This window comes from Oryctolagus cuniculus, chromosome 5 (genome assembly GCF_964237555.1).
Source record: "Oryctolagus cuniculus chromosome 5, mOryCun1.1, whole genome shotgun sequence".
Classification (NCBI taxonomy): Eukaryota; Metazoa; Chordata; class Mammalia; order Lagomorpha; family Leporidae; genus Oryctolagus; species Oryctolagus cuniculus.
The window spans coordinates 72,432,568-72,456,406 of NC_091436.1; the positions used below are offsets into that span (position 1 = coordinate 72,432,568).

Consider the following 23,839-nt stretch of genomic DNA (forward strand, 5'->3'; position numbering starts at 1 on the left):
GAATAGCAGTGGTGAGAGTGGGCATCCCTGTCTGGTACCAGATCTCAGTGGAAATGCTTCCAACTTTTCCCCATTCAATAGGATGTTAGCCGTGGATTTTTCATAAATTGCTTTGATTGTATTGAGGAATGTTCCTTCCATACCCAGTTTGCTTAGAGTTTTCATCATGAACGGGTGTTGTATTTTATCAAATGCTTTCTCGGCATCTATTGAGAGAATCATATGGTTTTTCTTCTGCAGTTTGTTAATGTGGTGTATCACACTGATTGTCTTGCGCACATTGAACCATCCCTGCTTACCAGGGATAAATCCCACTTGGTCTGGGTGGATGATCTTTCTGATGTGTTGTTGCATTCTATTGGCCAGAATTTTATTGAGGATTTTTGCATCTATGTTCATCAGGGATATTGGTCTGTAATTCTCTTTCAATGCTGCATCTTTTTCTGGCTTAGGAATTAAGGTGATGCTGGCTTCATAAAAAGAATTTGTGAGGACTCCCTCTTTTTCGATTGTTCTGAATAGTTTGAGAAGAATTGGAGTTAGTTCTTCTTTAAATGTCTGGTAGAATTCAGCAGTAAATCCATCTGGTCCTGGGCTTTTCTTTGTTGGGAGGGCCTTTATTACTGTTTCAATTTCTGTCTCAGTTATGGGTCTGTTTAGGTTTTCGATGTCTTCCTGGTTCAATTTAGGTAGGTTGCATGTGTCCAGGAATCTATCCATTTCTGATAGGTTTCCCTGTTTGCTGGCATACAAGTCCTTGTAGTAATTTCTGATGATTCTTTTTATTTCTGTGGTGTCTGTTGTTACGTTTCCTTTTTCATCTCTGATTTTATTGATTTGGGTCTTCTCTCTTCTTTTTTTACTTAGTTGGGCCAATGGGGTGTCAATTTTGTTTATTTTTTCAAAAAACCAGCTTCTCCTACTAGATTTGGGTCTGGTTTGCTGCAGATTATCTAGATCCTTGAGATGAATTGAAAGCTCATTTATTTGGTGCCTTTCCAATTTTTTGATGTAGGCAACTATTGCTATAAACTTTCCTCTTAACACTGCTTTTGCTGTATCCCATAAGTTTTGGAATGTTGTGCTGTTATCCTCATTTACTTCCAGAAAGTTTTTGATTTCTCTTTTGATTTCTTCTATGACCCAGTGTTCATTCAGTAGCATGTTGTTCAATCTCCATGTGTTTGCATATGCTCTAGGGATTCCTGAGTTGCTAATTTCCGACTTCATTCCTTTATGGTCTGATAAGCTGCGTAGTATGATTCTAATTCTTTTGAATTTGCTGAGACTTGCTTTATGGCCTAGTATGTGGTCAATCCTAGAGAAGGTTCCATGTACTGCTGAGAAGAATGTTAATGCTTTGTGTGTAGGATGAAAAGTTCTGTAGATATCTGTTAGATCCATTTGGGCTATAATGTCATTTAAATCTACTGTCTCCTTGTTGATCTGTCCTGTTGATCTGTCTATTTCTGAGAGTGGAGTATTGAAGTCCCCCAGTACTATTGTACTGGAGTCTAAGTCTCCCTTTAAGTCCTTTAACAAATCTTTTAAATAGACCGGTGCCCTGTAATTAGGTGCATATACATTGATAATCATTATATCTCCCTGTTGAATTGATCCCTTAATCATTATATAGTGCTCCTCTTTGTCTCTCTTAACAGTTTTTGTGTTAAAGTTTATGTTTTCCGATATTAAGATGGCTATACCCGCTCTTTTTTCATTTCTGTTGGCATGGTATATCTTTTTCCAGCCTTTCACTTTCAGTCTGTATGGATCTTTGTTGGAAAGATGTGTTTCTTGTAAGCAGCAAGTAGATGGGTTTGTTCCTTAACCCAATCAGCCAACCTGTGTCTTTTAACTGGACAGTTCAGGCCATTAACGTTCAGTGTGACTATTGATAAGTAGTAACTTTGCCCTGCCATTTGCCAAAGATATTTTCTAATATATGCTTTGAATTCCCTGTGATCTTTTGCTGTGAGGTTTCCTTCCTTTACCTTCTTTCATATTGATGACCGTGTTTCTGTGTGTAACACATCTTTAAGCATCTTTTGCAGGGCTGGACGAGTGGTGACAAATTCTTTCAATTTCTGTTTGCTATGAAAGTTCTTTATTTCACCTTCATTCACAAATGAGAGCTTAGCAGGATATAATATTCTGGGCTGGCAGTTTTTCTCTCTTAATACCTGGGCTATGTCTCGCCATTCCCTCCTAGCCTGTGGTGTTTCTGATGAGAAGTCTGCTGTGAGTCTAATTGGCAGTCCTCTGAGAGTAATCTGATGTTTCTCTCTTGCACATTTTAGAATTTTTTTTTTTTATGTTTCGTTGTGGTGAGTTTGATTACAACATGTCGTGGTGAGGATCTCTTTTGGTCATGTTTACTAGGGGTTCTATGAGCTTCCTGTACTCGGATGTCTCTGTCCTTCTCCAAACCCAGGAAGTTCTCTGCAAGTATCTCACTAAAAAGGCCTTCTAATCCTTTCTCTCTCTCTATGCCTTCAGGAACTCCTAGAACCCAAATGTTGGGTTTTTTAATAGTATCCTGTAGATTCCCGACAATATTTTTTAGATTTCTAATTTCCTCTTCTTTTCTTTGGTCTGACTGTATCCTTTCCTGTTCTCTGTCTTCTAAGTCCAATATTCTCTCTTCTGTTTCACTCACTCTGCTTTTAAGGCTCTCTAACGTGTTTGTCATTTGATCTATTGAGTTCTACATTTCATTTAGATTTCCCTTCACTATCACACTTTCCTGTTCTACTAGTTTCTGCGTTTCATTTTGATTCCTCCTTAAGATTTCATTTTCTTGAAGGAGATTTTCTATCCTGTCCAGTAAGGAATTCCATTCCTCAAGCATTTGTTTTTGAAAACTTCTAATTGTTCTTATCATAAATTTTTGAAATCCATATCTTGCATTTCTTTCATCTCATCATTTTCATAATCTTGGGTTGGGGTGTCTTGTTCATTTGGGGGTGTCATACTGTCTTCCTTGTTTCCTCGGTTTCTGCATTTTTTGCTTGGCATTGTGGAGATATCTTTGGATTCTTCTCCCTCACTGTGGTGTTTTTTCTTGTTATACTATGACTGTATTAAGTAGACTGTCTGCTTTTTTTTTTTTTCTTTCTTTTTTTTTTTTTTTTTTTTATTTTTTTTTATTTTTTTTTTTTTAATTTTTTTTTTTGACAGGCAGAGTGGACAGTGAGAGAGAGAGACAGAGAGAAAGGTCTTCCTTTGCCGTTGGTTCACGCTCCAATGGCCGCCGCGGCTGGCGCGCTGCGGCCGGCGCACCGCGCTGATCCGATGGCAGGAGCCAGGAGCCAGGTGCTTTTCCTGGTCTCCCATGGGGTGCAGGGCCCAAGCACCTGGGCCATCCTCCACTGCACTCCCTGGCCACAGCAGAGGGCTGGCCTGGAAGAGGGGCAACCGGGACAGAATCCGGCACCCCAACCGGGACTAGAACCCGGTGTGCCGGCGCCGCTAGGCGGAGGATTAGCCTAGTGAGCCGCGGCGCCGGCCGACTGTCTGCTTTTGATGGAGCCTTAGAGGCTTGAGATGGGTGTGGCCTGAGAGCTCTGTTTGGTTCCTCATGGTTAAGGGTGTGCCAAAGGTGACACTCTCAGGTTAGGCATGGTAAATCTCTCTCTCTCTTTCTTTCTTTCTTTGATTCAAAAGGGAGGTAATTCCTCACAGCTGAATGGAATTGGAGGTAGTTAGCAGGCGAATGATATACCCACAGGAGCCAGAGATCGGAAGCTCTTTTCCAAGGACCATACAGGGAATCTGTCCTGCCCTCAATGTGGGCTCAAATTCTCCTGCAGTCTCCCACTGGGTTGCCAAGGTTACCGAATTGTAGCGTCTCTGGAGAGTACTCACGTGAATTCTGTGAGTTCTCTCCCCCACCGTCTCTTTTTTCACAGTCTCAGTTCATTAGCACCACACATTCACTAGGTCCTAATCTCCTGTTATTTCAACACCCCCCCCCCCCCCCGAAAGAGTCAGGTTTTTCTGCTAGGCTGAGGGCTGGTGCAGACCTGAGGTCACCCTGCTTATGACATATGTCCAAAATGGCGCCTGCTCTTTGTCTTGCTCGCCTTTGAGAGGTGAGCGAAGAGAGAGAAACTCGTGTCCGTATCAGTCACTTTTTTTTTTCTCTCTCTTCTAGTTAGCCTAGTGAACTTTTCCCCATGGAGTTTCAAGCCTCGTTCCCTCTAGTCTCCTCTTTCCACTTGCCCGCCGGTGTCTCGGGCTATTGAGGTTCGGCTCACCTCACGTTCCAGTGCTGGTGCATTGATTCTGCCGCTGGTGTCCTGAACTGTGGGCTCCCACGCTCTCCACGCAGGTCCACTGTGAATCACTAGTTCTGGAAGAGTTTCCTCTGCTGTTTCTTCCCCTACCCTTCCTTGAACCTGCAGTATCTCCACTTTTATGAAACTGTCTCTTCCCCAACTATCAGTGTGCTCCATTCCTATTCTGCCATCTTGCCGCTCTCTTGAGTGTGCATTTTGATCAAAGAAACACAATCTTGGAATCTGTTATGTGATCTTGACTGTTAAACCTTTCAGAATTACAGTTCCTCTATTCTGGGGGAGTAAGTGCAGAAAGGAAGATGTATGGATCAGAGTCAGGTGATGAACATGTATGTGTGTGGTGTGGAGGCAGGGTTAATAGCTAGGAGTAAAATTCATGATGGCAAGGGAGTTGAAAAAAGCTCACCCGACTAGATCTTGGGAGTGGGGTGTAGTGTGTGTGTGTGTGTGTGTGTGTGTGTGTAGTGGGATGGTAGCAGATATGTTGCAGCTGGGCCTCTGGGAGACACTTCTCCTGCGGAGATGGGTGGGTACTGTTTGAAATCATCTTCAGCTGAAAGCAGTATCTGAGCAAGCACTTAGGGACCGGGGATGTGAAGATTAAATTTCAGTATTTAGTTTTAGAGAAGGTGATTGGCAAGAGTTCAACAAAGTGTTTGTGCCCAGCTGAGCAGGCTGAGGAGTGTGGATGAGGTCACTGGTGCAGTGGCACAGAGGATGCTTTTAGTAATTGTTGGACAGATAGGCTGATAGGCAGACGGGCTAAGCTAGGCAGAATCACACAGGCAGGCGAGCGGCACTTGTAGTGGTGAAGCCTGAAGCTGTGTGTGTGACACATGTGCATGCTCAGCACATGACCAGGAGTTCAGACCAGGCTGAGGGCAGCAGCACTCATTCTTCAGATTCTCTTGTTGAGGGTGGGGTTGGCACAGGAGTTGGGTGGCTGGGGTCCAGATACTTGCCCATACTTGGCTGGATTAGGCATTGGTTGAAGCTCTTTAAGAAATTCAGCTGAGTGAGGCTAGGAATAACATGGACTCGTGTTTAGTTTCCTAAGTGATCATTATGAATACATTCCTTGTTTTATGATACATTGATATCATAATATGATACTGTGAATGTTACTATATTAGTGATGCTGGCAGTAATGAAAATATTAATTTTTCTTTATTTTGGAAGGTTTTCCATGGTGATCTAAAAGATATTGATTCTTTCTAATTGATTTAGGAGTCTGTTTTATATCCACTGTTTCTGGTACTTCCTTTCCTCTTCTCCCACCAGACACATCCATGTTCACAGCCCACCCACATCTACCCACATGCTCCTATGCACACACAAACAGCTATATTTCTTATTTTTCTTTCTTTTTTTAAAGATTTATTTATTTATTTGAAAGGCAGAGTTAGAGGGAGGCAGAGGCAGAGAGAGAGAGAATTCTTCCATCTGCCTGTTCACTCCCCAAATGGCTGCAATGGCCAGAGCTGGGCTGATCGGAAGCCAGGAGCCAGGAGCTTCTTCTAGGTCTCCCACATGGATGCAGGGGCCCAAGGACTTGGGCCATCTTCTACTGCTTTCCAAGACCATAAGCAGAGAGCTGGATAGGAGGAAGAGTAGCCAGGATGTGAACCAATACCCGTATGGGATGCCAGCACTGTTGGCAGAAGTATAATCTGTGCCCAAACACCTGTACTACCTACTTACACACATCCTTACGTATGCAAACTCATACTGTTCCCAGTCTTGTTTTTTACTAAGATCTATTTTCATTAAACTTTATACACAGAAGATTAACTCCGTTCTAGGTAAAGAGTTCAGCACGTTGTATGAGGAACAAAAAGAAAAAGAAAAAATTCAAAACAAAAAGCCTAAAAATAAAAAAATTAAACAAACAACAACCAAGACAACTGAAGTCATCTGTTATTTAGCATAGAAGTATTTAGGGATACATTATCAGTAGAACTCTCAGACCATAGAATCCCCCTTTTAAGGGATAAAGCATCCTGTATTAATTTATTTATGATTTGGCCTTTTTTCCTATTACTTCTTGAAAGACTTGAGGCATTTAGTGTTCTTGTTAAAGAGATTATCAACCTTTTTGGAGCATTGGTTTTGGGTCCCTCTGTGAGACACACACATGGGGCTTTTAGCATGTCTTCGCATGTACTTTGAGGCTTAAAGCAGGTGAGTAACTTCCAATGTCCCTTAGGACCCGTGTAGCACAAATGATTAAAGGCCACAGACAGTCTCTAAGTCTCTTTTCAGTCATTAGCTCCATGCCGCCCCCCCCCCCCGCATACATTTCATAAATAAACGTTTAGGAACATAGTAATTCTTCCCATCGTTCCCAGCCTCCCACCCACATTCCCACCCCTCTACCTCTTCCCTCTCCTGTTCCCAGTCTTGTTTTTTACTAAGATCTATTTTCATTTAACTTTATACACAGAAGATTAACTCTGTTCTAGGTAAAGAGTTCAGCACGTTGTATTAGGGACAAAAAGAAAAAGAAAAAATTCAAAACAAAAAGCATAAAAATAAAAAATATTAAAAAAAAAAAAACAACAACCACCATGAACAAAAGCTGTTCTTCTGCAGTCCAGACAAGGGCTGTTCAAACACATTGCATCTCAATGGTAATTTCACTTTTTTCTTTTTTTGGAAACGTAATTGTCTTTAAAGAGGAACCCAAGAATGATTTAACTGTAATTTGTGTGACATAAGAATATCCTCCACTTTGGGGCTGGCACCTTGGCTCACTTGGTTAATCCTCCATCTGTGGCGCCGGCAGCCCACATGGGTGCCGGGTTCTAGTCCCGGTCAATTCTCTTCCAGTCCAGCTCTCTGCTGTGGCCCAGGAAGGCAGTGGAGGATGGCCCAAGTGCTTGGGCCCTGCACCCGTGTGGGAGACCAGGAGGAAGCACCTGGCTCCTGGCTTCAGATTGGCGTAGCTCTGGCCGTAGCAGCCATTTAGAGGGTGAACCAACGGAAGGAATACCTTTCTCTCTGTCTCTCTCTCACTGTAAAATTAAAAAAAAAAAAATCCTCCACTTAATACACAGGCGTCTCTGCCTCTCTGTCTCACTCTCTCACACACACTCCACAAAACTGTTTGTTTCAAGATGTATTTATTTATTTGAAAGATGTGGTGGGGGGATGGAGAGAGAGAGCGAGCGAGCTTCCATTTGCTCTTTCACTCCCCAAATGGCTGCAACCTGGCCCAGAAGCAGCCCCAGTTGAAGCCAGGAGCAAGAACTCCACCCCCGTCTTCCACATGAGGGGCAGGGGCCCAAGTACTTGAGCCATGCCACACTGCTTTCCCAGGTGCTTTAGCAGGGAGCTGGATTGGAACAGGAGCAGCTGGGGCTTGAGCTGGCACTCTGATATGGGATGCTGGTATGGCAAGTGGCACTGTGACACAACATTGGGCCTGGGGTGTATTCATTTAAGCAATCAAGTTTTGAAAAATTTTAATGACATAAGAAAATGTTTATTATAACATTATGGGAGATAATATATAATAATAGTGGCAATAAATAAATAGAAAAAAACACTGAAAGAAATTGCATGAAAATGCTAATTGTGATTATCCTGGATTAATGAAATGATAGGTACTTTTGGTTTTCTTTGGTATTCATTAAATTTCTATAAACAGATTTCTAACTTCCCCAAATGTAAGTGTATTCTTTTCTTTAATAATAGTGGGAAAGGGGAGGGTAGTGGGTGGGAGGGACGGTATGTGGGGGAAGCCATTGTAATCCATAAATCGTACTTTGGAAATTTATATTCATTAAATAAAAGTTAAAAAAAATAATAGCTACAGACTATAATTAACAGAGCTATTAATACAGAAACAACCTAATGGCCTGTGGTAGGAGACTGATAAAAACAAATTAAACCATGGTACATCCATTTAATGAAATTATTATCAAGTACTCATAGTGTAAAATTAAAATATGCCCATTATATGTTGTTAAATGGTAACAAGTAGATTAGGACACAGTACAGTAAATCCTACATAGCAAATGTAAATATATATAAAAATATATATTTATAAATTTCTGGGAAAATATAAATTATATATGGAGAATGCAATTATTGTAATTCTTTCTTTTTTGCTTATTTATACTTTCTGATTTTCTACAGTTAAAACATGGATTCCTTAGTGAGTGCTTATGTAACCTTAAAAACAATGGCTATCCAGGGCAGGCATTTTGTGCGGTGGTTGTGACTCTGCTTAGAATGCCCACATCCTGTGATTGAGGGCCTGGGTCCAAGTCCTAGCTTGGCTCCTGATTCTGTGTTTCTGCTAATGTGCACCCTGGGAGACTGCAGGCCATGGCTCAAATACATGGCTCAAATACATGGATACATGGCTCAAATACTTCCTAGCTTTGTCCTGGCCCAGTCCTGGGTGTTGTGGGTATTTGGGGAGTGAACTAGTAGATAGGAGATCTCTATCTATCTTTCTCTCTTACTTCCTTTCAAATAAAAACAAATAAATAGATAAAGAGACCCTCCTACCCAAAGACTATTCTTAGGATAATAATGTTCTGTAGGAGATACTGACAATATATCTATAAGCAGTGTTGCCATCTGGTGGATCAAAGGCAAAAATTCACCTGCTTTCTTTTTCATTTGGAATTAGGAAATGCAGGTCAAATACTTTCATGTTTCAGACAGATGTGTTAATGAAGCTAGTGACTTTCCAGAAAAAAAAAAAAAAACCAATCTAGTGACTGCAGCTATTTTGTTTTCTTTAAAAGTTTACAAAATATATATATATATAATATATATTATATATATGTTGTACTGTGTTTCTAAGCACATTTATCTATAAAGACAATTCTGAGTTTTCTATTAAAATTTTTTTAAAATTAACCATTATAGGGGCCATTGCTGTGGCATAGCAGGTGAAGTTGCTGCCTGCAGTGCTGGCATCACATATGGGTACTGGTTCAAGTCCTGCTGCTCCACTTCTGATCCAGCTCTCTGCTATATCCTCAGAAAGCAGTGGAGGGTGACCCAAGTCCCTAGGCCCCTGCACACATTGGGGTTATCCAGAAGAAGCTCCTGGCTTTGGATCAGTGCAATTCTGGCTGTTGCAGCCATCTGGGGAATAAACCAGTGGATGGAAGACCTCTCTCTCTCTCTGCCTCTGCCTCTCTGTAACTCTGCCTTTCAAATAAATAGATAAATCTTTTTTAAAAAATAAGATTACCATTTTATGTGAAAGGCAGAAACACACACACACACACACACACACACACACACACACACAGTGGGCCTTTGTGCTATGTTCCATCTGCTGTTTCAGTCCCCACATGCTGACAATAGCCAGGACTGGGCCAGGTTAAAGCCAGCAGCCAGAACTCCATTCAGGTCTCCCTTGTGGATATCATGGGTATCAGGGACCAAAGTACTTTGAGCTGTTATCTGCTGCCTCCCAAGATGTGCATTAGTAGGATGCTGGATCCAAAGTTAAGCAGGTGGGACTCCAACCAGACACTCTGAGATGGAATGCAGGTGTCCTAAGCAGGGACTTAAACTGCTGTGCCCAGTGCTCACTTCCTGAGTTATCCTTTTGATGAATCTTTTAGGGTAAAGTGTTACGAATCCTGGCATAACTTCTTTCAACTGTTTGACATAGGACCTGGCCCATAAATAGTATAAAAATCTGAGGAATGAGCACTGACTTCCAGCTGACTTGATGTAACCAACAGTTAGTATATTTTCATAGCATGTAAATTAATGTAAATATGAACTAACTGAAGCATTTGTTCTCTTGGTATGTAAACACCCATAATAAAATGCCTCATAAAGCCCAAGGATGACAGTTTATCTTCCTGCTGGATCTATTACCCCTCCATTTCCTGTCATCATAGAACTTACTTCTTTAAGTTTTATCCAGCCTGTTCATGGAATTTAGTTCTTCCTGCTCACCTTTCTTTTTTTTTTTTTTTATACACTCATCTTTTTTTCTTTTTTTTTCCAAAGAAACTGTTTATTTAATAAGTACAAATTTCATAAGTACAACTTTAGAAATATAGTGATTCTTCACGTCATACCCGCACTCCCATCCTCACTACCTCCCCACTTCCTCCTCTCTCTTCCATTCCCAGTCCCATTCTCCATTAAGAAAAAGGCAGCAACAACAACAACAAAGCCCAAAAACTGTTCCTCAACAGTCAAGACAAGGGCTGTTCAAGGCATTGCATCTCATAGTGTCAGTTTCACTTCTACAGGTTTCCTTTTGGTTGCTCTGTTAGTTGTCACAGATTGGGGGAACATATGGTATTTGTTCCTTTGGGAATGACTTTTTTCACTAAGTATGATGTTTTCCAGATTCATCCATTTTGTTGCAAATGACCAGATTTCATTTTTTTAAACCACTATGTAGTATTCTGTTGTTGTTGTTGTTGTTGTTTGACAGGCAGAGTGGACAGTGAGAGAGAGAGACAGAGAGAAAGGTCTTCCTTTTGCCATTGGTTCACCCTCCAATGGCCGCTGTGGCAGGCGCGCTGTGGCTGGCGCACCGTGCTGATCCGAAGGCAGGAGCCAGGTGCTTCTCCTGGTCTCCCATGTGGGTGCAGAGCCCAAGCACTTGGGCCATCCTCCACTGCACTCCCGGGCCACAGCAGAGAGCTGGACTGGAAGAGGGGCAACCGGGACAGAATCCGGCGCCCCGACCAGGACTAGAACCTGGGGTGCCGGCGCCACAAGGCGGAGGATTAGCCTATTGAGCCATGGCACCGGCCACGTAGTATTCCATAGAGTATGTATCCCATAATTTCTTTATCTAGTCTTCCATTGATGGGCATTTAGGTTGATTCCATGTCTTAGCTATTGTGAATTGAGCTGCAATAAACAGGGAGGTGCAGATAACTCTTTTATTTGCTGATGTCATTTCTCTTGGGTAAATTCCAAGGAGTGGGATGGCTATATTGTATGGTAGGACTATATACAGATTTCTGAGGTATCACCAAATTGTCTTCCATAGTGGTTTTACCAGTTTGCATTCCCACCAGTAGTGGATTAGGGTACCTTTTTCCTCACATCCTCGCCTGTGTTTGTTGTTTGTTGATTTCTGTATGAAAGCCATTCTAACTGGGGTGAGGTGAAACCTCATTGTGGTTTTGATTTGCATTTCCCTGATGGCTAATGATCCTGAACGTTTTTTCATGTGTCTGTTGGCCATTTTGAAAAATGTCTGTTTTAAGTCATTGGCCCATTTCTTAACTGAGTTATTTGTTTTGTTTTTGTGGAGTTTCTTGGTCTCTTTTTAGAATCTAGTTATTAATCCTTTATCAGTTGCACAGTTTGCAAATAATTTTTTTTTACTTTATTGAATAAGTTTTATTCACAGAAAAATAAGCTTTAATCTACGATGAATGCCAGATTATACAGCAGAAAACAATTTTCTTAGTTTTCCATACTGATGGAAAGATTTCTACTAAATAATAAACAGTGATAACATTATATTCACAAATATAGTACTCTGTCTCAAAACATTTCACAATTATTCACAATACTAATACAATAACATAAGAATCATTCACTCTGTCAGGTTAAAGTTTAAGAAAAAATGCAAAATCTAACAGAAATTACATTAAAGCTTTTATTACATCAAATCAAAAATGCAAATTTGTTACTTAGACAAAACTGTAAAATATACTTATATAGTACTTTAAATGTTATATGATACATAAGAATGTAGTAAATCCCAAAAATCTGTATTTCATACCTGCAAGCTTTAGACTTCAAAACAGAATATTACCACCCAAATACTAGTGTAGTATTGACCAATTTGAAGAAATAGATATTTAAGATTGTCCTGCTGTATCAATTATAAAGTGTCACCTAATATGCAATGAAAGCTAGGGCATAATGGAAAGAATAGTTGAAAAAAATAAACTTTGACACCTCCCAGGAGAAGCAGGTTTTTTTAAAATTAAAAAAAAATTTTGACAGATGGAGTTAGACAGTGAGAGAGAGACAGAGAGAAAAGTTGTTTTCCTTCCATTGGATCACTCCCCAAATGGCCGCTATAGCCAGTGCTGTGCTGATCCGAAGCCAGGAGCCAGGAGCTTCTTCCGGGTCTTCCACGTGGGTGCAGGGGCCCAAGTACTTGGGTCATTCTTCACTGCCCTCCCAGGCAGAGAGCTGGACTGGAAGAGGAGCAACTGGGACTAGAACCTGGTGCCCATATGGGATGCCAGCACTGCAGGTGGAGGACTAACCTAGTGAGCCATGGCACTGGCCCCATAATTTCTTCCATTCTTTTGGTTGCCTCTTCACTTTCCTGTTTCTTTTGTCATACAGAAACTTCTCAATTTGATGTAATCCCAATTGTTAATTTTGGCTTTGATTGCCCGTGCCTCTGTGGTCTTGTCCAAGAACTCTGCTTGTACCAATGTCTTGCAAGATTTCCTCAGTGTTCTCTAATAAGTTGTTGGTGTTGGGTCATAGATTTAGATCTTTAATCCATGTTGAGTGGATTTTTGTATAAGGTGTAAGGTAGGGGTTTTACTTCATACTAGTGCATGTGGAAATCCAGTTTTCCCAGCACCATTTGTTGAATAGACTGAACTTGCTCCAGGGATTGGTTTTAGCTCCTTGATCAGTTATAAGTTGGTTATAGATGTTTGGATTGATTTCTGGTGTTTCTATTCTGTTCCATTGGTCTATCCATTTTTGTACCAGTACAAGGCTGTTTTGATTATAATTGCCTTGTAGTATGTCTTAAAATTGTGTTGCCTCTGGCTTTGTTTTTGTTGTATAAGATTGCTTTAGCTAGTTGAGGTCTCCTGTGCCTCCACATGAATTTCAACATCATTTTTTCCAGATCTGAGAAGAATGTCTTCATTATTTTGATTGGTATAGCATTGAATTTGTAACTTGCTTTTGGAAGATGGACATTTTGATGATATTGATTCTTCCAATCCATGATCATGGAAGATTTTCCATTTTTTTGTATCTTCTTCTATTTCTTTCTTTAACATTTTGTAATTCTCATTGTAGAGATCTTTGACATCCTTAGTTAAATTTATTCCAAAGTATATGATTTTTTTTGTAGCTATTGTGAATGGGATTGATCTTAGAAGTTCTTTCTCAGCTGTGGCATTATCTGTGTTCAAAGGCTGTTGATTTTTTGTGTATTGATTTTATACCCTGTGACTTTACCAAATTCTCCTATGAGTTCCGATAATCTCTTTTGGATCTTGTATATAGAATCATGTTATCTGCAAATAGGGAATAGTTTGACTTCTTCCTTCCAATTTGTATCCTTTTGATTTCTTTTTCTTGCCTAATGGCTCTGGCTAAAACTTCCAGGACTATATTGAATAGAAGTGGTGAGAGTGGGCGTCCCTATCTGGTACTAGATCTCAGTAATAATGCTTCCAACTTTTCTCCATTCAATAGGATGCTGGCTGTGGGTTTGTCATAAATTGCCACAATTGTGTTGAGGAATGTTCATTCTAAACCCAATTTACTTAGAGTTTTCATCATGAAAAGGTGATGTATTTAATCAAATGCTTCCTCTGCATCTACCAAGATAATCATATGGTTTTTGTTCAGCAGTTTGTTAATGTGATGTATCACATTTATTGATCTGCGAGTGTAGAACCATCCCTGCATACCAGGGATAAATCCCACTTGGTATGGGTAGATGATCTTTCTGATATGTTGTTGGATTCAATTGGCTAGAATTTTGTTGAAGATTTTTGTTTCTATGTTCATCAGGGAAATTGGTCTGTAATTCTCTGTTGCATCTTTTTCAGGTGCAGGAATTAAGATAATCCTGGCTTCATAGAAAGAATTTGGGAGGATTCCCTCTCTTTCAATTGTTTTTTTTTTTTTTTACATAGTTTCCTTATATCTTTTTTTTTTTTAAAGATTTTTTTATTTATTTAAATGACAGGTGGAGTTACAGAGAGTGAGAGAAAGAGAGAGAGAAAGGTCTTCCTTCTGTTGGTTCACCCTCCAATGGCCACTATGGCCGGTGCTGCACTGATCTGAAGCCAGGAGCCAGGTGCTTCTTCCTGGTCTCCCACACGGGTGCAGGGCCCAAGCACTTGGGCCATCCTCCACTGCCCTCCTGGGCCACAGCAGAGAGCTGGACTGGAAGAGGAGCGACTGGGACTAGAACCTGGTGTCCATATGGAATGCTGGCACCACAGGCAGAGGATTAGCCAAGTGAGCCACGGCACCGGGCCCTCAATTGTTTTGAATAACTTGAGAATTGGGAGTTAGTTCTTCTTTAAATGTCTGGTAGAATTCAGCAGTGAAGCCATCCGGTCATGGGCTTCCCTTTGTTGGGAGGACCTTTATTACTGATTCCATTTCCATCTTGGTTATGGGTCTGTTTAGGTTTAATGAGTCTTCATGGCTCAATTTAGGTAGGTTGTATGTGTCTAGGAATCTATCCATTTCTTCTAGGTTTCCCAGTTTGTTGGCATACAGCTCTTCATAGTAATTTCTGATGATTCTTTTTATTTCTGTAGTGTCTGATGTTACATTTCTTTTTTCATCTCTAATTTTATTGATTTGGATCTTCTTTCTCCTTTTTTTGATTAGTTGGGCCAATGGGGTGTCAATTTTTTTTTATTTTTTCAAAAAAACAACTCTTTATTTTGCTGATCTTTTGTAATTTTTTGTTTCAATTTTGTTGATTTCATCTCCAATATCTTTTAAAGATTTATTTATTTATTTGAAAGTCAGAGTTATACACACAGAGAGAGAGAGAGGCAGAGAGAGAGAGAGAAGTCTTCCATCTGCTGGTTCACTCCCCAAATGGCTGCAATGGCCAGGAGCCGTGCCAATCGAAAGCCAGTAGCCAGGAATTACTCTTGGTCTTCCATGGAGTGCAGGGTCTAAGGACTTGGGCCAACTTCCGCTGCTTTCCTAGGCCATAGCAGAGAGCTGGATCGGAAATGGAGCAGGCAGGACTCAAACTGGTGCCCATAGATGTCAGCACCACAGGCAGTGGCTTTACCTACTACGCTGTAGTGCCAGCCGTGCTTCTCTAATTTTTATTATTTCTTTTCTCCTACTAGTTTTGGGTTTGTTTGCTATTGTTTTTCTAGATCCTTGCAATGCATTAATAGCTCATTTATTTGGTGCTTTTCCAGTTTTTTGATGTAGGCACCTATTGCTACATACTTTCCTCTAACACTGCTTTTGCCGTATCCCATAAATTTTAATATGTAGTGTTGTTATCTTCATTTACTTCCAAAAATATTTTGATTACTTCTATGGCCCACTATTCACTCAAGAGCATGTTGTTCAGTCTCCATGTGTTTGCATATGTTCTATAGATTCTGGAGTTACTGATTTCCACCTTCATTGCATTTTGGTCCAGGTTCATTGCATTGATGCATGGTATGATTTCGATTTTTTTTTTAATTTGCTGAGACTTGTTTTATGGCCTAGCATATGGTTAATCCTAGAGAAAGTTCCATGCACAGGTGAGATGTATGTATATTCTGCATTGTAGGATGAAAAGTTCTGTAGATATCTGTCAGGTCCATTTGGTGTATAGTGTCAATTAACGCTGGTGTTTCCTTGCTGATTTTCTGTTGGGTGATCTGTCCATTGCTGAAAGTGCGGTATTGAAATCCCCCATTACTATTGTATTTGAGTCTGTGTTTCCCTTTAGATCCCTTAATGTTTCTTTTAAATAGGCAGGTGCTCTGTAATTAAGGGTGCATATACATTTATAATATTTGCATCTTCCTGTGGAATTAATCCCTTAATCATTACATAGTGTCCTTCTTTGTCTCATTTAACAGTTTTTGTGTTAAAGTCTATTTTGTCTGATATTACAATAGCTACACCAGCTCTTTTTTGGTTTCTGTTAGCATGGACTATCTTTTTCCATCCTTTCAATTTTAGTCTACATGCATCTTTGTTGGTGAGATGTGTTTTCTGTACACAGCAAATAGATGGGTTTTGTTTTTTAATCCATTCAGCCAGTCTGTCTTTTAACTGGAGAGTTGAGGCCATTTACATTCAAGGTGATTATTGCTAAGCAACAGCTTTGGCCTGCCATTTTTCCATAAATACTCCTCTTTTTTACTTTGGGTTTCCTTTGTACTTTTACCGGGAGCTTTCCTTCCTTTACATTCTTCCATAGTGATGGCCATGTATCTGTGTTTGTATGTGTAGCACATCTTTAAGGATCTTTTGTAGGGCTGGACTGGTGGTGACAAATTCTTTCAGTTTCTTTTTGTCAAGGAAGGTCTTTATTTTACCTTCATTCATAAATGAGAGCTTTGCAGGGTACAGTATTCCTGGTTGATAGTTTTTTTCTCCTAAGACTTGGAATATATCTCACCATCCTCTGCTAGCCTGTAGGATTTCTGATGAGAAGTCTGCCGTTAGTCTAATTGGAGATCCTCTGATAGTAATCTGGCATTTCTCTCATGCACATTTTAGAATCTTTTCTTAATTTTATTTATTTATTTATTTGATTTTTTGGACAGGAAGAGTTAGTGAGAGAGAGAGACAGAGAGAAAGGTCTTCCTTTTTCCGTTGGTTCACCCCCCAAGTGGCCACTATGGCTAGCACTTTGCGGCTGGCGCACTGCGCTGATCCGAAGCCAGGAGCCAGGTGCTTCCTCCTGGTCTCCCATGTGGGTGCAGAGCCCAAGCACTTGGGCCATCCTCCACTGCACTCCCGGGCCACAGCAGAGAGCTGGACTGGAAGAGGAGCAACTGGGACAGAATCTGGTGCCCCAACCGGGACTAGAACCCAGGGTGCTGGTGCCGCAGGCGGAGGATTAGCCTAGTGAGCCGTGGCACCAGCCTAGAATCTTTTCTTTATGTTTTACTGTGGAGTGTTTGATTACAATGTGTTGTGGTGGTGATCTTTTCTGGTCATGTCTATTAGGAGTTCTATTTTCTTCCTGTACTTGGATGCCCCTTTCTTTCTCCAAATTGGGGAAATTTTCTGTTATTATTTCACTTAAAAGGCCTTCTAGGCCAGCACCGCAGCTCACTAGGCTAATCCTCCGCCTGCGGCACTGGCACCCTGTGTTCTAGTCCTGGTTGGGGCGCCAGATTCCGTCCCGGTTGCTCCTCTTCCAGTCCAGCTCTCTTCTGTGGCCCAGGAAGGCAGTGGAGGATGGCCCAAGTGCTTGGGTTCTGCACCTGCATGAGAGACCAGGAGGAAGCACCTGGCTCCCGGCTTTGTAGCAGCCATTTGGGGGGTGAACCAACGGAACAAGACCTTTCTCTCTTTCTCTCCCTCTCTCACTGTCTAACTCTGCCTGTAAAAAAAAAAAAAAAAGATAAAAAAAGGCCTTTTAATTCTTTCTTTCCATACCTTCAGGAATTCCTACAACGCATATGTTGGGTCGTTGATGGTAGCTTGTAGATTCCCAACAGTGTATTTTAGTTTCCTAATTTCTTCTGCTTGTGTTTGGTCTGACTGTATAATTTCCTGTGCTTTGTATTCTAAGTCATATATTTTTTCTTCTGATTTACCTATTCTGTTGTTAAGGCTCTCCATTGCATTTTTAATTTGTTCTATTGAATTCTTCATTTCTAAGATTTCATTTTAATTTCTCTATAAGATCTCAATTTCATGGGAGAAATTGTCTTTGATGTCATGTATGGATTTCATTTGTTCATGCATTTGCTTCTCATTACTTCTAAGTAATCTTATGATCAATTGTTTGAATTCCATTTTTGTCATTTCTTCAATCTCATCATCTTCACAATCTAGTACTGAGGTGTTGTATTCTTTTGAAGATGTCATGTTGTCTACCTTGTTCTTGGTTGGTGTATTTGGTATTTGTGGGAATACTTGTTGGTTTGTTCTTTGATTTTTTTTTCTCAGTGGTGGCTTTATCTTTTGACTATATCTGATTGAATTATTGCAGGGTCTGCTTTCAGGGAATAACTAGAGGTGCATGGTTGAAGTGGCCAGGGAGCTCTGTTCAGTGCTCCAGGGAGAAAGACATGTCTGAGGTGACATACCCAGGTTTGGTGTGGTAATTTTTTTTTTTTTTCAATCAGAGGGGAGGTTTCTTCTTGTCTGTTGGTTTAGACTAAGCTGAACTCCTCTCCTCCAAGGAGATCAGCCCTGTGAGCATATTATTAGTCCACTCTGCCACAAGGACCACACAAAGGATCTGTTCTGTCCTCAGTGTAAGCTCAGATTCCCCAGCAATGTCTCTCACCAGGTAACCAGGGAGCCCTGATCTTGTGGCACCTCCCACAGTGACTGCCCAGTGTCCCAGCCACACCCTGAGTCCTCCCACGCAGCCTCAGTGTTTCCACAGTCCTGGCACACAAGCCTCCCACAGTCACGAGCACCCAGCCCCCTATCTGTTCTCCCCACCAGACTCAGGAGTCTCCACTTGACTGGATGCTGGGTGTGGACACAAGCTGGTGCAGCTGTTATGTTTGTCCAAAATGGCGCCTGCTCTCTGTCAGCTTGTTACAGGATGCCTTTGCAGGATGATCAGGGAGAGAGGAAATGTGCCCCCCCCATTTGTTTTTTTCTCTTCTAGTTTGGTGGGTACACTGTCCCCACAACCACATTCCACCCACAACCTGGATTCCCTCTAGGCTCTTCCTGCAGCTTTTTTGCCAGTGGATTGAGTTACTGAAGTCTGGTCTCACCTTACTCTCCAACATTGGTATGGAGGCTCTTGGCTGATGGGATCCTGAGTTGTGCATGTCTTTGCCCTGCACATAGGTCCACTGTGTTCCTCCAACTTGTGTAGAATTTCCTCTGCTGTTTTCTCCCTAATTCTTCCCTAAGACTACTCTTTCCACTTTTTAAAACTGTCTTCTCCTAGACTTGAGCAGCAAGCTCCCTCCCTACTCCACCATCTTAATTCAATCCTTTTTTTTTTAAGATTTTATTTATTTATTTGAGAGGTAGAGTTACAGACAGTGAGAGGGAGAGACATAGAGAAAGGTCTTCCATCTGCTGGTTCACTCCCCAAATGGCTGGAGCTGAGCCAGGAGCCAGAAGCTTCTTCCAGGTCTTCTATGTGGATGCAGGGGCCCAAGCATTTGGGCCATCTTCCACTGATTTCACAGGCCATCAGCAGAGAACTGGATTGGAAGAGGAGCAGCCAGGACATGAACCGGCACCCATGGGAGGCCAGGGCTGCAAGTGGAAGCTTATTCTACTGCACCACAGCACCAGCCCCTCACCTTTCTTAATATGTACATACACATCTAGATGTGTTGATCATGTCTCCGTGGAAAACACTGTTACTTTGTGTTCCGCCCTGTTCCACATTCCCCAGAAAGCCCAGTGACTGGTCATAGTTCCTTTAGAATGCAGTAGCAAAATGCCATAAACTAGGTGGCCTGTAGTTCACAGAAGTTTATTCCCCATATTTCTGAAGTGGGGAAGTCCAGGATCTTGGTATGGGCAGATTGGGTGTCTGGTGAGGGTTGGCTTTTTGGTTGATAGATGATGCATTCTCACTGTGCCTTCATGCGGTGGCAGGGGTAAGGCAGCTCTCTGGGAGCACCGATGGGAGCACTAATCCCATTTGTGACAGCTGTGCTTTCCCAACCTAATTACCTCCCCAAGGCCTCGCCTCCTCATGCTATCACCTTGGGAGTGAGGGTTTTAACATTTCCTTTCTGGCCACAGCACAAGTAGATGTTGTCTTTGAGACCTGACCAGTGCTCTCCTTCCCACCCTGCAGGTGAGCTGATCAACCTTGCCATGTACTGTGAGAGGATAAGGAGGAAGTTCTGGCCCGAGTGGCACCACGGTGATGACAACACCATCTATGAGTCTGAGGAGAGCAGCGAAGGCAGCAAAACCCATACCCCGCTGCTGGATTTTAGCTTTTACTCAAGGACAGAGACCTTCGAAGATGAGGGAGCAGAGAACAGTTTTTCCAGAACCCCTGACACGGATTTCACAGGACACTCGCTCTTTGATTCGGATGTGGACATGGATGACTGCACAGACCACGAACAGTGCAAGTGATGTCCAGCCTCTCTGACTGTTTTCCTTTGGAGCTGCCACTCCCTGGGGCCGGGCAAGTTCCCCAGGTGGAAATTCATCAAGTTGGGAGGAGACCTTCATGCTTGGCAGAGTTTTCACTCACTAACTGGACTAGAGCCGCCTTATTTCTTTTTTGTACAAAGAACCATTCAGATGGCTCCATTTAAAACAAACAGGCAAAAAACAAAAGTCAGCATGGTTCTTGACATCCATTTTTGTTTTCATTAGAAAACCAATATGGGTGGTAGAGCAGGTGGAAGAGCGGGTTGTCCATGGGTAGCATTTATGTTGATTCTCTGCAGCCTGAGGGCTTAGTTGTGAGATGGACTCTTGAATATCCTTCCTTCACCAGAGTTTGAAGTAAGGAGCGGTATCATCAGAAAAAAAATGTAGGTGAGAAATGCTCTGTGGTGGCTGCTTGTATTTTATGTGTGTATATTGTATGTTAAGATGTGTGTCAAATAAAATGCAGATATTCAATGAACACCTGCTATGTGCAAAGCACTGTGCTAGGTGCTAATCAGTAGTTCATTCTAAGCCCTGCCAGTGATTCGCTGTGTGATTTCAGGCAAGTCCTATGACTATTGTGTGCCTCATTTCTCCCACCTGTAAAGTGGGGATGACAATACTCTCCACCTACCTACCTCACAGGGGTGTTGTGGGGATTCACGTGGTGAAATTGTATGGCGCTTTGAGCCTCTTGGAAGTGGTGCGATATGAACACAACATTTTATTCTTCATTGTGCTTCATGTGAGTGAAGATTTGAGGGCAAAGGAATTCCATAATCCAGGCAACAACAGCCACAGTCACTAGCAAAAGCTGAGCACACAAAGGCACTCCTAGGAATTTGTCATCATTCCTCTTTGTGATCTAGTTTGAATTGAAATCATTTGTTGAAAGAACCTTGGAAATATTTTTACGAATCAACAACTCCAACAGTCTTCAGTTCTACTGTGTATCTGCAGAGAAGGGTTTCATTGTCTGAACTCACACTGGAATGCTGTTCCAGAGTGTTAATAAGCTGCCTATGTTTGAAAGATTTGGAGAGAATAAAGCTCAGGAATATGATGGGTTTAATAGAGGTGAAAGGGCAAGTATTTGATTTTTGTAAGCCGAAGCTTGCCAACTTGTAATGTCTTTTTGAAAACAAAGGTGTGTTGAAAATACAGAAAATACAAAGGAGGAAAATCATGTTATATGTATCAGAGCATTCTGTCCCGTGATAGACTATATGCAGTTTCCTTAATGCAGTTTTTGTGATGTTGTTAGACATTGCTTAGTGAGAGGAGGGCGACACTGAGGACACATCTTATGCTTCTTAAGGATCTTCCATCCCTCCCTTCTCTGTCTTCCCTCTCCTCCCTGCAGGGCATGCGTGCTGTTGGGTTTCTGATATTTACAAAGGCACTCTGTCTTCGAAGATACCAATTTTTGTTGACTTGGAACTTTTTTTGGGGGGAAATGAAAGGTGAAGATCCTGGATGATGGCTGTGGATCTGGACTAGGAGACCCACTGTTGAGATTTACGGCTGCAAGTGAAACTGCTTTGCTTCTTCCTGATCGGGGAAGGATTACTCATTATGGTTTAAAGAGGCACTTCTGGAAACATGATGTCTGTGAGATTCATGTACTTTACTTGAAAAAACTCTGGATATAGCATTTGCAAAAACAACCTTGTAAGACTGCCATGGATGCACAAGGAGTATCAGAGAGGACAATTTTTGAGGCTGTTTACCAGTTAAGCAATTGTGGGCGGGCACATGTAACTGGGAATAATTGCTGAGATATCCTAAAACCTCACCCTCCAGGAAAAGGAGCTGTTAGTACCTTATTAAAGCCATGAATTGAAGGGACTGTTTGATGCCTAATGAGAATGTGGTGGGGAATATGTAATAGATAACACTCTTTGGAGTCAATAGTGTCATTTGGGAGGACTGTTTGCTGCCTCCATCCCTAACCAGTGTGTTTTTAGGCCAGCTGGTGGCAGTTCTGCATGACAAGGGAAACTCTGGTCTGAAAATATGAATATAATGAACAGGTGGACTATGCCTGACTACTCAAAGTTTGAGTTGCCCTTCCCCCCACCCTCAGCTGGAAAGAATTATGTTTGGAATTTTGCCTACCAACAACTTATTCTTACTGTATAGCACCAAATATGATGTCTTTTCACTTCAAAAATGATATGAGTAAGCCGGCGCCGTGGCTCAATAGGCTAATCCTCCACCTTGCGGCGCCGGCACACCGGGTTCTAGTCCCGGTTGGGGCGCCGGATTCTGTCCCGGTTGCCCCTCTTCCAGGCCAGCTCTCTGCTATGGCCAGGGAGTGCAGTGGAGGATGGCCCAGGTGCTTGGGCCCTGCACCCCATGGGAGACCAGGAAAAGCACCTGGCTCCTGGCTCCTGCCAGGATCAGCGCGGTGCGCCGGCTGCAGCGGCGGCCATTGGAGGGTGAACCAACGGCAAAAGGAAGACCTTTCTCTCTCTGTCTCTCTCTCACTGTCCACTCTGCCTGTCAAAAAAAAAAAAAAAAAAAAAAAAAAAAAATGATATGAGTATGTAGATTTGTATATATTTTTTAATTGTGCATTATGTGGAAGGCAGGTATGAAGAGAGCCAGTTTTCCAAGTGGAGCTGTAACCACTCATTCCATCCAGGTACCTCCCACAGGGCGTGAAATGGACATTGCCAGCTGGAGTCTTGGGTACTTCTGTGGCGGCTTAAGATTAGGCATGCAACTTGCTGTAGGTGAAAACTTTATTTGGAACTCTAGAATATACCCCAGCATGGGTTATGGAAACAAAATGACCAAGACAAACTGTGGTATGACTATTTGGAGGGCTTTAATTGTATTTGCTTCATTTTTAAGCCACCCAGGTTTGAAGTGTTCTCTTGATGAACAGGTGCTACTTATAAGAAAACAAACAAAAGAAAATTAGGGAACATTTTGGTCATCTGGCTCACATGTTCAAAAATCTCTATTTTCTTTTTACTGGAAAATAACTTTAATACTAGCATATGCCTTGGGTTGGACAGAAGATCCCTGGGCCACTTCTACTTTTTTTAACCTCTCATTGAAAAAATAAACTTTGCCCTTATATCTACTAATTTTTGGCCCATAGTCTTGTTAGTATTAATGAGCAGCAGCTGTATGCTTTTCTGTCCATCAGAAGAGCTATGAGGACAACATAAGTTTATGCAGAGGTAAAGTACATTATCACAGATACCACAGTGACACTACCAAGGACATGGGCTACCCAGAGAACTCATTGCAGACTTACAACAACTTAGACTTAAATCACAACTACAGTATACTCTAAGTGAATCTCGCGTGTGTATATGAAGATATTAGGATATATTTCTATGAAACAGAGTTCAAGGACAGGAAGTGCTTAGGATTTTAGTTTCATGGGTCTTGCCTAGATTTGTTTGAGAAAAAGTTTAGAACAGTTCAGATGTATAGCCAGGGCAAGGATTAGCTCTCGACAGCTCCCAACAAGAGGGGCCCTGAGGTTGTTACTTATCTGAAGGGTAGCCACAGAGCTCAAGCCTTTCACTTGC

At 41.8% G+C, this 23,839-nt stretch overlaps 1 protein-coding gene across 4 annotated transcripts in view; it reads left to right on the top strand.

The window, feature by feature from the left end:
- FAXC (failed axon connections homolog, metaxin like GST domain containing) overlaps positions 1–22,132 on the top strand; it is a 102,623-nt gene extending 80,491 nt beyond the window's left edge. For all 4 annotated transcript variants that reach the window (XM_017345295.3, XM_017345294.3, XM_002714868.5 and 1 more), the window contains one exon: positions 19,975–22,132. In XM_017345295.3, the coding sequence (XP_017200784.1) occupies positions 19,975–20,264 (290 nt within the window). In that variant the 3' untranslated portion in view covers positions 20,265–22,132. The remainder of the gene's footprint in view (positions 1–19,974) is intronic.
- The last annotated feature ends 1,707 nt before the right edge of the window (positions 22,133–23,839 follow it).